At 39.0% G+C, this 13183-nt stretch overlaps 1 protein-coding gene across 1 annotated transcript in view; it reads left to right on the top strand.

Annotated features, from left to right (window-relative positions):
• Positions 1 to 13183, top strand: part of NRDC (nardilysin convertase) — a 60369-nt gene that overhangs the window by 17673 nt on the left and 29513 nt on the right. The window contains 10 exon segments of the mRNA XM_053693483.1: positions 1775 to 1844; positions 1980 to 2057; positions 4952 to 5072; positions 5381 to 5439; positions 5511 to 5565; positions 6142 to 6246; positions 8061 to 8184; positions 8888 to 8974; positions 9051 to 9170; positions 9276 to 9327. Coding sequence (XP_053549458.1) covers positions 1775 to 1844; positions 1980 to 2057; positions 4952 to 5072; positions 5381 to 5439; positions 5511 to 5565; positions 6142 to 6246; positions 8061 to 8184; positions 8888 to 8974; positions 9051 to 9170; positions 9276 to 9327 — 871 coding nt within the window.

The raw sequence follows: 13183 nt of genomic DNA on the forward strand, positions 1-13183 counted from the left end.
TTGCACACCAGACTACACAACCACCAACATATGTTGCAAGATGGGAATCTGAATTGAATGATCATCTACCACTTAAGACATGGGACACGATTTATAGACAAATGAGTTCCTCAACCTCATCTCTACAGGTTGCTGAAATGAATACCAAGCTGCTATGCAGATGGCACTATACTCCAGACAAATTAGAAAAAATGGAGGAGGAGGATGTGAGGACAGAGGCACATTCACACACATATGGTGGGCATGCCCACTTGCACAACAATAGTGGCTAGACATTGGCAGGGAAATAAAGACAGTTTTGGGCTCCACAATTCCTCATACACCATGGACATTCATGTTTAATGTTCGTCCCACTATACGTTGTGTGTGTGTGTATATATAGACTTAAACTCTTGACAATTATGATCAATACGGCTAAAAGATATATCCCATGCAATTGGGAAAAAACTCGCATTACCAACAGTGCAGTTCTGGAGAGAGTTATTATAGCCCTAAACTTAGAACAATATCATTATACTAAAACCGGAAAGCTAGACGACTTCCATGATATTCGCTTTATTTTGGAAGAATACCTACTCTCCCTGAAAGATCCCACCCTTTCCCCTCCACCCTTATCCTCCAGTTCCGCTGCTACCTAGGGCGTTCAACATCCCCCGAACATACATAACATACTAAACAGTGATATACCCTATGTGATATTCATTGACTTGAAGGGTTTTAAAACATATTGAAACAGTATAAAAGAAGTCTAACGTTGATACCATTTTGAGCAAGACCTTAATTTATAATTATTCAGAATAAGAAGAGTTGTGTAAATTCATGGACCTACAACAATGCTAATCTAGATAGCCACTGTTTTTTGCAATGGGCCCATGGGATGTTTATGTACTTGTGGTTGTTTTCGAGATAATGGTATGTAACTATATTGTTTTTCTTTCACAAATAGTTTGTTAAAAATAAAAAACAAAAAAAAAGTTTTTTTTTTTTCTGCTTTGTGTACTTCTTAGATATATAATGCAATAGTGTTTGTAGTTTTGGATAACTGTAGGGCATTTGTACAACAAGTTGTTAGTTTTCGGTCTTGAGCTGAAGGTGGATCTTTCTGAGCTGTTGTGCAGTGTAAATGCTAAACTATTAAAGGGACAGTCAAATCAAAATTAAACAATTTTCCAATGTACTTTTATCATCAAATTTGCTTTGTTCTCTTGGTATTCTTTTTTTGAAAGCTAAACCAAGTAGGCTCATATGCTAATTTCTAAGCCCTTGAAGGCTGCCTCTATCTCAGTGCTTTTTTGAGCAGTTTATTCACAGCTCGAGGGTGTTGGTTCACATGTGTCATATTAAATAACATTGTGCTCACTCCCATGGAGTTATTTGAGTCAGCACTGATTGGCTAAAATGTAAGTCTGTAAAAAAATAAAAAATACTTAGATACAAGGTCGATTAGAGGTAAAAAGTATATTTATATAACAGTGTTGGTTATGCAAAACTGGGGAATGGGTAATAAAGGGGTTATCTATCTTTTTAAACAATAACAATTTACAAAGTAGACTGTCCCTTTTTGAATACAAGGTCGGGTGACCAACAATGAGACTATCTCTCTGTGCTACTTGTGCTTCCCTGTAAAGCGGCAGCCTCTACTGTAACTTTTCCCATTGTACGTTGGTTGCCTCTTAAAATGGCCTCCTAAGATGGTTTTGTTCTAAACATGAAAAAAAGTAAAGATGGTGAAAGAATGATTTCACCTATAAACCACATTTTCACTTTCTTTCAGTTGTCCCTATTAAGAAGGTTCATGCTTTGACAATAACGTGGGCACTGCCTCCCCAGGAGAAGTATTACAAGTGAGTATTGGCTGTAGGTAATAGAGCTGCCAGTAGGTTCTTCCTATACTATTTCCTCTCCCATCTCTATCCAATCACGTTCATAGTTTATTTATCAATACACTCTTTGTCTTTATTTCCTTGTTACTTTTTCAGGGTGAAACCGCTTCATTACATCTCGTGGTTGATTGGACACGAGGGCAAGGGCAGCATTCTCTCACTCCTGCGCAAGAAGTAGGTTTCAGGGTTAAGGGATGCATGTGTGAGAGGGTACGAGTAAACAAAGGGCGAACGGGAGGGGATTTTTAACAAATATAAAAAAATGTGCTGGTGGGTACCCCCACTGGTTTCCGAGTTGCTTGCTGCTCCTAGACTGCACGCTTCAAAATAACAACTACTCACTACACCTTTTTGAAGAGCCTCTAACTGCTAAATCATGCCTCTAATAACGGCATCTGGACAGGACGAGGCCATGCTTCATGCTCACTATCTCAAACTAGAATGTCTCTTGCAAAAATTACTAGAGAAAGTGCCACCCGAATCCTTCTAGTGGCAGCTATGCGAGAACCTTCCTACCCCCGCAATGATTGATAGAGACTTTGAGACCGCTATGCTTACGGTACCAGAGGACATCACTAACCGCTCTGAGCTGAGTCTTTCTGCTACCGGACCAGACCGAATGCTACTCCCCATAATGCCGGGCCTGTCAATGGCGGTAGCAAAGCCCAAAATAGCTATCTTGGATAAAACAGCGGCCGACACAACTGCTACACAGCCACCAATCAATATCACAGCTGTGGGGAAAGAGAGATTATCTGGCTGTTAGACTGATATCAGATCACGATTCAAATGTTTGCATACAACCTCTGTATGTAACAAATAGAGAACTCATGTATTTGTACAATGCTTCAGACCTCCTGGATACAACAATGTGCACAGAGGCTATACCCTGGGAAAAACGAGAGGCCAAAACAGCTGCGCCACAGCCTTCACTCTAGGATCCCAAGATACAGCAGCTAGAGCCCCCCCCCCCCCCCACGCAATAGCGAGATGTCTGATATGGAAGCTAGACCCGTTTATATCAGGGGAAGATTAAACGGATTAAAGCAACAAAAATAATTGAGACATCTTGCTTAGCAGCTAACTGTAAAGATCGTGCCTCAACAACCGTTTATACGCAAACAGAAGATTTGAACCGCAATGCTGGCCATCTTGGGCAAAAGGTGTCGCTCAGGTATGCTTATATAGCAACCACACTGAAATCTCAAGGGACTAACGAGGGCACTGTTTACACGTCAATAAAACCTCCAGAGTAAGCCTAAAATCCCATATTACAAAAGTCTCATTGAACTGAAAACTGTTATATCTTCACCTCACTTTTCATTGCATGCCATTGGAGGGAATTTGGACAGTGGGGGCTAACCCATATATCGTATAACACCACCTCTGTATAACTTGTTTTGTTCAAATATCAGACACTCCTCTTATCAAGGACACAACCTCTAAATGCCCTCATTGATTTTTTTTTTTTTGTTTTTTTGCTATGCATGTTTGGAATTTTGAAGTTCTTTATTATTGACTTAGATTTTAGATGTATCTTTAGCTGCACACTGCTACTCATACAGCTTACCTTATAGTTGTATATGACAGACTTTAGAAACAGATTAGAAAATAACTTGCTTAGCTAGACTGGGGTTCTATGTGGCTTGTACCTTTTTTAACAGGGTAAATGTTCTGCCCCATGGGGCTGTGGGCAGTAACTATGCATAATTATATATACAACACACACCACTATATGATAGAATACAAAAAGGCAGGCACTGCATACACAAGTTGATTGCTGAAACAAATCCAACATTTATTGGAACTAGTGGTAAAAAGATATACAGTAAATACCAATCCAAAGTGTGAAGGGTCCTTCAGAGACTCCCAGGCAGGTATGGTGTGGACATAGGTGGTGATCTGACGCATAGATCTGAGTAAGCGCCTGTAGGGGGCGCGAAACGCGTCAGTTCATCACCTATGTCCACACCATACCTGCCTGGGAGTCTTTGAAGGACCCTTCACACTTTGGATTGGTATTTACTATATATCTTTTTACCACTTGTTCCAATAAATGTTGGATTTGTTTCAGCAATCAACTTGTGTATGCAGTGCCTGCCTTTTTGTATTCTTTAATTTGCACAGAGGATTGGTTCTCCACTACAGGCTACGACACTCCGGGGGAACAGGTCACACGGCCGAGCAGGTTTCACTTCCGGTTTAAGCGGACGGAAGCAGATAGGGTTGTTTGAACGCCGGATCACCGTTGTCTCTCATCTACCACTATATGATACCCTATAGACCTTTTATAATAGCACATATTTCTGTTGTGCACATATTTTTACTATAACCTAAATATTATCCCCAGAATAATTATATATTGCAGTAGTAGCTCAGTTAGCATTATAATCCATTATATATTGCACTGCCCTAAAGCCACATTGAAAATAACAAGGCTCACATATTTTTGTTTTGTTTTTTGGACTTTTCCACATCACATCTGTATATATCAGAGGATCCCTGAGAAATCCTCACCCTTTCAATACCCCTATATCATGAAGAATAGTTTATACTAGTGGTCTAAGAGTGACCTCTATCAATGCCCGTAGGGAGAAAAAAACCGAAGGTCTATGTCCAGGTACTGGATCTTTGGTCATTAAACACCTACAGCTTATAAAATGATTTTATGGAGTACAAACTCTACAATAAAATTTAGTTATTGTGCAGCATTTCCCTTTAGTTTAACACTGTAACTTGTGAGTTTTTAAATTCTTAGACTCCATGAACCTAATTGGCCTCAGCAGAGGTGATAAGATAAAGAACTGCAGAACAATGTACGTTTTGTTAACCAAATGTCGGTGCCAAGCCTGGTCTACTCAAGTAACTAGTCCGTGTTGGCTCCTCCAATTAGGATAGTGGTGGGGGGAATTGTAGCAAAGTGTTACTATATACAGAAGACTTTCATATTACACTGCTAGTATATGGTAAGACCACAAAACGTCTTGAAAGGTAATTTAGTTTTAATTCATAAGAAAACTCTGCTGACCAGTGACATGCCGCTGACCCCTTGCCCCCTTTCTCTTTAGGTGCTGGGCTCTGGCTTTGTTTGGAGGCAACAGTGAAACCGGCTTTGAGCAAAACACAACATACTCTGTGTTCAGCGTTTCCGTCACCCTGACTGATGCCGGATATGATCATTTCTATGAGGTTTGTGCAATAAAGTCTAATTGGTTAAAGTCCTTTAGTTTGAGAAGTCCTTCTGTAAACAGCTGCACTAGTGCTCTCCGGTGAAACAAATTTGCAAACTTGTATATAAAGGTGACTTGTTTATATGGAGTTCACAATGCAGATACAGCGTTTACTTCAGATACCGTCTTGCTATATAAGCAGCTAACACTGAGGTTAAAGAAGAAGCTCTGCTGATTAACATAAATAACCTACAGTATAATCTCTCTAGTATTTAACCAAACCAGTGTTAACTGATCTATTTTCATTTAATTTGTGCTCATCTGCAGGTCGCTTACCTCGTGTTCCAGTATTTAAAGATGCTGCAGCAACTTGGACCACAGGAGAGGTAAAACTGCTGTATAAAATGAAGATTTAATCTATGGAATTTGAAACTCTACTAATTTTATTTTTTGGTAGAATTTTCCGGGAAATACAGAAAATTGAAGATAATGAGTTTCACTATCAGGAGCAGGTAGGACTACTTATTCACTGCAGACCATATACTGTATATGTATTTTCTTCCTCTTTTTATTGAATAAACTAATATAAAAGCATGCTAGGCAGTGTTTGCGAAGTCTAGTCTATTTCCCCCAGTTACAATATAACGAGGACCATTTATCATTTAACAGGGAGCTCGAGCAGTGCGTAGTGAAATGTGCAGGTTCAGATGCAGATAATGTAAAGAAGTGATTATCAGAGAGTCTTGTAAAAACATAATTATGCCCCACTGCTGTTTGCCTTTCCTGTATCTTTTTATAGTTTCAGCCCCCTGCTTGTCTCATCAGACATTTACCACCCACCTGTGTCCTCCACAGTCCCCATATGTGCCTGCAAGTCCATTAAAGCTGGTTAGAACCCCCAGTAGCCATCAGTTCCATTGCCCACCTACTAGAACTGGCAGCTCCGCTCCTGTGTCCTATGAGTCCTAAACTAGCTGTCTTAACCCAATGGCAACCTTCGGGGCCTATAGTGTGGTCTTCCTATTCATAGTTACTGAATTATTCGAAAACATTATATTTTTTTATAAAACTTGTGTTTTCTGTTCTAGACGGACCCAATTGACTTTGTGGAGAATATCTGTGAGAACATGCAGCTATTTCCTAAGGAGGACTTCCTAACAGGCGATCAGCTGCTGTTTGAGTACCACCCAGAGGTAACTACTGTATCTTACAGCAGTGGTTCTCAGCACAAGTGACCCCAAGGCCCGGGTTCTATATCTATTTGTATTATAGGCAGTGGGGTAAGAATATTACAGGTACAAATCCCCCAATCCAGAATTCTAAAATCCAAACTTATCCATTGATATTTATCAAAAATTAGTCACAAATTTCTCTGCCTGCGTGTTTGGTTATTGTGTTGTAGAATGCAGATGCTATTCTCTCTATTTATTTAAAACTACAGTGATCTTTCCTGGGTACTATGTATACAAAATTATTAAAAATTATATAAAACTGCATTTAGGTTGCCTGTATAATGACATGTAAATATTGCCTAAATGACAAGATATTATTTACATGTGGTACCATCTTCTTTCCAAACTATCCCATTGTACAGATGCAAATATTCCAAAATCTAATCTATTCCGAAATCAATAACTTTTCCAGCCCCAAGAAGTTTGGATAAAGGGGTTTTCTGCCTGTATATCTATATACTTTCATTGGTGTCAGTGGGAGGTACTTACCAGTGGTGTCCAGTGCCGGACCTATCTGCTTCTCGTCCTGTGCTGTCCTCCCACAGAACAGCCACTACATGACGTTCCACAGCGCTACGTTCTGGTACACGGCCTGGATTTCGAGAAACTTTCTTATGGCATATTCTGTAGCTTACAGACATTGTGCATTTACTTCAAATTAGATGCATATTCTGTAGCTTACAGACATTGTGTGTTTACGGCACATGAGATGCATATTCTGTAACTTGGACATTTGTGCATTTACTTCACATTTAGATGCATATTCTGTAGCTTACAGACATTGTGCGTTTAGGGCACATGAGATGCATATTCTGTAGCTTACAGACATTGTGCGTTTACATATTGTATAGAACATTAGGACTTTTTGAGTAATTGGTTGCACCTGCTTACATTTCATGCCTACTTCCCATACAGTTTATCCCAGTTATGTCAGCAAATGAGGAACCCTGTAAATGTTTTGCTAGATATTATCTGTGACAGACCCTTCTGTCAGTACTGAAAGAGTTAACTTTGTTCAGCTTTAAGAAGCTATTTTCTAAATACAAGGTTGCTGGCATCAGCTATTGTGTACTGTAATTAAGTTTAAGTGATGAACATTCACATTGTTTAATCCCATCCAGAGAGCAGACGCCCAAGTGATAAGAAAGGCTCAAGTGTGTCTTGTGTTTAACTTGTTTATCTGCTTAAGTAATGTAATTCTATTGTGGCATGTCAAAGGGCATTTTCCCTCTATCTAATGTACAATATTCTTTCAACCCCCCATCTGGGGTCAGACCTGCATCTGTTTTAACCTTCAATGTGGAGCCTGGTCTCATGTTTGAGGGGGGAATTAGCTGGGTTGTGAGTTGCTGATCTCACATTCAGGGCATCTTCCATCTGGTATTAACCCTTGGTATCCTGTTGGTACCGTAACATTATCTATTGAAATTAAAATGAGATGTTTTCTTTAAGGATGTATATTCCAGTCCTGTGGATGTAAGCAAACCCTGCATTGTTGTGCCTTTAACCCCTTGACTGCTGGAGAGATCTGCAGTGAATGGCCAAATATTAGTCCTAGCCCTAAATTCAGCCACTAACTCTAATATGTTCGTTCTCTGTGACCTTCTTTGGCTGGGAGTTTGTGGGTGGTGAGATTTCGATCTCCATCTGCAACACCATGACACTGATTTTGCTAGTAAATGACTGCAGGGATCAAGCAGAACTGTTGCAATAAGTGGGGTCATGTAAGGTGCTTTATGTTCTTACTGTTGCAGTAATTTTTTTTTATCTCATAGGTCATTGCTGATGCTCTGAAAGGGCTGACTCCCCAGAATGCCAATCTGCTTCTGCTCTCACCGGCCAACGAGGGGAGATGTGACCAGAAGGAGAAGTGGTTCGGAACTCAGTACAGCAGGGAAGGTAAATGGAAGATGCTGCGGTCTGTATAATTTAGATTCTTAGAGAGAAGTGCCATTTATTATATGGGCTTAATATTAACGAATTCTTTACTGAATCTTTGCATACAAAATAAATGTTAAAAGGGACATTAAACACTAAAAAAATAAATGCTAAATAAAATGACGTATTCAAAGCAAAGATTATTCTGAGAATAACATGTAGATGTATTTTTTAAAGTTTCATTATCTGTTCAAATATTGACAAAATTAGTCTAAAGTTTTAGTGTCTATAAAACAATGAGAGCTGCCATGTTGTAACTTAGGTTACCTTCTCTTCTGTGTTCAGTTAGGGAGAGTTTTATAAGCGGGTTACTAGTTTACAGCTAATGGCTGTGTGGAATATAACAGTGTTCACATTTCTAACAGAAACTTAAAAGCTAGCAATTTCAGAATGGAATTACAGGAAAAGGGGACAAAATAATTAATAAAAGTATATTTCAGAGTTGTTGTTTTTTTTAGTTTTTTTATGTATACAATTTATCATTTTATATTACCATATCAAAGTATGTAATGTTCCTTTTTTAAAAGCCGGGGAATAAATGAACCATCAGTGGGTGTTGAGGGATGTTCTTTAGCTTTTATAGCATTTCCAATATTTTTGCATTTTTTTTTTTTTTTTCTGTTGTACTTTTTACAATATAATCCTGTTTCCCATCTACTCATAGATATTGATGAAAAATGGAAAGACCTCTGGGCTAGTGACTTTGAGTTAAACCCGGAGCTTCGTCTCCCAAATGAAAACCAATTCATAGGTAAGTGAAATTAACTGGTTTTTTGGAAGTTTGTATCCTCTCCTAGAAATAAAGTAACAAGATTTGTCTCACACAGCCACTGACTTCACTCTGAAGAGCTCGGACTGTTTGGACACAGAGTATCCTGTAAAAATAGCGGACTCTGAGCTTGGCTGCTTGTGGTACAAGAGAGACAACAAATTTCGTATTCCAAAGGGTAAGCGGTCAGGGCACAACAAAACCCTTCCACTGCCTGGGCCAGTACCAGCCTGATCTGAAACTACCCCATACCGTTCTTCTAATATTTGTTCTTTCCTTTCAGCATACATTCGTTTCCATCTCATATCCCCCTTAATACAGCAGTCGCCTGAAAAGTGAGTTCTTATGAATCTGTGTTAAGAATTTAGTTTGTGTGAAATAACTCATTTAGAAGACGCCTCTAGTTCTGGATTAACAGTTTAAATGACTGACTGATTCTGAATCTTTTTTTTTTTTTTTGTTTTTGTATGAGTGTTTGAGTTTGTCTTAGCCATATAAAATGTAAAGGGCGAATAAACACAGTAGAATTGCTTAAAGGGACATAATACTCATATGCTAAATCACTTGAAAGTGACGCAGCATAACTGTAAAAAGCTGACCGGAAAATATCACCTGAGCATCTCTATGTAAAAAAGGAAGATATTTTACCTCACAACTTCCTCAGCTCAGCAGAGTAAGTTCTGTGTAAAAAGTTATACTTCAGTTACTGTCCAGCTGCAGTTGAAATGGAACAGCAACCAATCGGCATCAGCAGTGCTGAGGTCATGAACTTTTACTGTGATCTCATGAGATTTCATAGTTAACTTCCTTAAACTGAATAGGGAAACATGTGCATGAGGCACGTTTCCCTGCTGGTCCCGGGACAGGCTTACTGACTGCTTAAAGTTCTTTACAATGGGGTGTGAAAACTTAGGACAATTTGAGGTAAAAAATATATATTTTTTTCTTTCATGTAATTAGCAAGAGTCCATGAGCTAGTGACGTATGGGATATACATTCCTACCAGGAGGGGCAAAGTTTCCCAAACCTCAAAATGCCTATAAATACACCCCTCACCACACCCACAATTCAGTTTTACAAACTTTGCCTCCGATGGAGGTGGTGAAGTAAGTTTGTGCTAGATTCTACGTTGATATGCGCTCCGCAGCAAGTTGGAGCCCGGTTTTCCTCTCAGCGTGCAGTGAATGTCAGAGGGATGTGAGGAGAGTATTGCCTATTTGAATGCAGTGATCTCCTTCTAAGGGGTCTATTTCATAGGTTCTCTGTTATCGGTCGTAGAGATTCATCTCTTACCTCCCTTTTCATATCGACGATATACTCTTATATATACCATTACCTCTGCTGATTCTCGTTTCAGTACTGGTTTGGCTTTCTACAAACATGTAGATGAGTGTCCTGGGGTAAGTAAATCTTATTTTCTGTGACACTCTAAGCTATGGTTGGGCACTTTGTTTATAAAGTTCTAAATATATGTATTCAAACATTTATTTGCCTTGACTCAGAATGTTCAACTTTCCTTATTTTTCAGACAGTCAGTTTCATATTTGGGATTATGCATTTGAATTATTCATTTTTTCTTACCTTCAAAAATTTGACTCTTTTTTCCCTGTGGGCTGTTAGGCTCGCGGGGGCTGAAAATGCTTCATTTTATTGCGTCATTCTTGGCGCGGACTTTTTTGGCGCAAAAATTATTTTCCGTTTCCGGCGTCATACGTGTCGCCGGAAGTTGCGTCATTTTTTGACGTTATTTTGCGCCAAAAATGTCGGCCTTCCGGATGTGGCGTCATTTTTGGCGCCAAAAGCATTTAGGCGCCAAATAATGTGGGCGTCTTATTTGGCGCTAAAAAATATGGGCGTCGTTTTTGGCTCCACATTATTTAAGTCTCATTTTTCATTGCTTCTGGTTGCTAGAAGCTTGTTCTTTGGCATTTTTTCCCATTCCTGAAACTGTCATTTAAGGAATTTGATCAATTGTGCTTTATATGTTGTTTTTTCTCTTACATATTGCAAGATGTCTCACGTTGCATCTGAGTCAGAAGATACTACAGGAAAATCGCTGTCTAGTGCTGGATCTACCAAAGCTAAGTGTATCTGCTGTAAACTTTTGGTAGCTATTCCTCCGGCTGTTTGTATTAATTGTCATGACAAACTTGTTAATGCAGATAATATTTCCTTTAGTAAAGTACCATTGTCTGTTGCAGTTCCTTCAACATCTAAGGTGCAGAATGTTCCTGATAACATAAGAGATTTTGTTTCTGAATCCATCAAGAAGGCTATGTCTGTTATTTCTCCTTCTAGTAAACGTAAAAAATCTTTTAAAACTTCTCTCCCTACAGATGAATTTTTAAATGAACATCATCATTCTGGTTCAGAGGATTCTGTTTCAGAGATTGATGCTGATAAATCTTCATATTTATTTAAAATGGAATTTATTCGTTCTTTACTTAAAGAAGTATTAATTGCTTTAGAAATAGAGGATTCTGGTCCTCTTGATACTAATTCTAAACGTTTAGATAAGGTATTTAAATCTCCTGTGGTTATTCCAGAAGTTTTTCCTGTTCCTAATGCTATTTCTGCAGTAATTTCCAAAGAATGGGATAAATTGGGTAATTCATTTACTCCTTCTAAACGTTTTAAGCAATTATATCCTGTACCGTCTGACAGGTTAGAATTTTGGGACAAAATCCCTAAAGTTGATAAGGCTATTTCTACCCTTGCTAAACGTACTACCATTCCTACGTCAGATGGTACTTCGTTTAAAGATCCTTTAGATAGGAAAATTTAATCCTTTCTAAGAAAAGCTTATCTGTGTTCAGGTAATCTTCTTAGACCTGCTATATCATTGGCTGATGTTGCTGCAGCTTCAACTTTTTGGTTGGAAACTTTAGCGCAACAAGTAACAAATCATGATTCTCATGATATTATTATTCTTCTTCAGCATGCTAATAATTTTATCTGTGATGCCATTTTTGATATTATCAGAGTTGATGTCAGGTTTATGTCTCTAGCTATTTTAGCTAGAAGAGCTTTATGGCTTAAGACTTGGAATGCTGATATGGCTTCTAAATCAACTCTACTTTCCATTTCTTGGACTATCTTGCCTTTTGTCCAGCAAGGGAATTATATGTCCACAATAGATTTACAGGATGCATATCTGCATATTCCGATTCATCCAGATCATTATTAGTTCCTGAGATTCTCTTTTCTGGACAAGCATTACCAGTTTGTGGCTCTTCCGTTTGGCCTAGCTACAGCTCCAAGAATTTTTACAAAGGTTCTCGGTGCCCTTCTGTCTGTAATCAGAGAACAGGGTATTGTGGTATTTCCTTATTTGGACGATATCTTGGTACTTGCTCAGTCTTTACATTTAGCAGAATCTCATACGAATCGACTTGTGTTGTTTCTTCAAGATCATGGTTGGAGGATCAATTTACCAAAAAGTTCTTTGATTCCTCAGCCAAGGGTAACCTTTCTGGGTTTCCAGATAGATTCAGTGTCCATGACTCTGTCTTTAACAGACAAGAGACGTCTAAAATTGATTGCAGCTTGTCGAAACCTTCAGTCACAATCATTCCCTTCGGTAGCCTTATGCATGGAAATTCTAGGTCTTATGACTGCTGCATCGGACGCGATCCCCTTTGCTCGTTTTCACATGCGACCTCTTCAGCTCTGTATGCTGAATCAATGGTGCAAGGATTACACAAAGATATCTCAATTAATATTTTTAAAACAGATTGTTCGACACTCTCTAACGTGGTGGACAGATCACCATCGTTTAATTCAGGGGGCTTCTTTTGTGCTTCCAACCTGGACTGTAATTTCAACAGATGCAAGTCTCACAGGTTGGGGAGCTGTGTGGGGATCTCTGACGGCACAAGGAGTTTGGGAATCTCAGGAGGTGAGATTACCGATCAATATTTTGGAACTCCGTGCAATTTTCAGAGCTCTTCAGTTTTGGCCTCTTCTGAAGAGAGAATCGTTCATTTGTTTTCAGACAGACAATGTCACAACTGTGGCATACATCAATCATCAAGGAGGGACTCACAGTCCTCTGGCTATGAAAGAAGTATCTCGAATTTTGTTTTGGGCGGAATCCAGCTCCTGTCTAATCTCTGTGGTTCATATCCCAGGTATAGACAATTGGGAAGCGGATTATCTCAGTCGCCAAACGTTGCATCCGGGCGAATGGTC

The sequence above is a fragment of the Bombina bombina genome, chromosome 10, assembly GCF_027579735.1.
Source record: "Bombina bombina isolate aBomBom1 chromosome 10, aBomBom1.pri, whole genome shotgun sequence".
In the NCBI taxonomy this organism is placed as follows: Eukaryota; Metazoa; Chordata; class Amphibia; order Anura; family Bombinatoridae; genus Bombina; species Bombina bombina.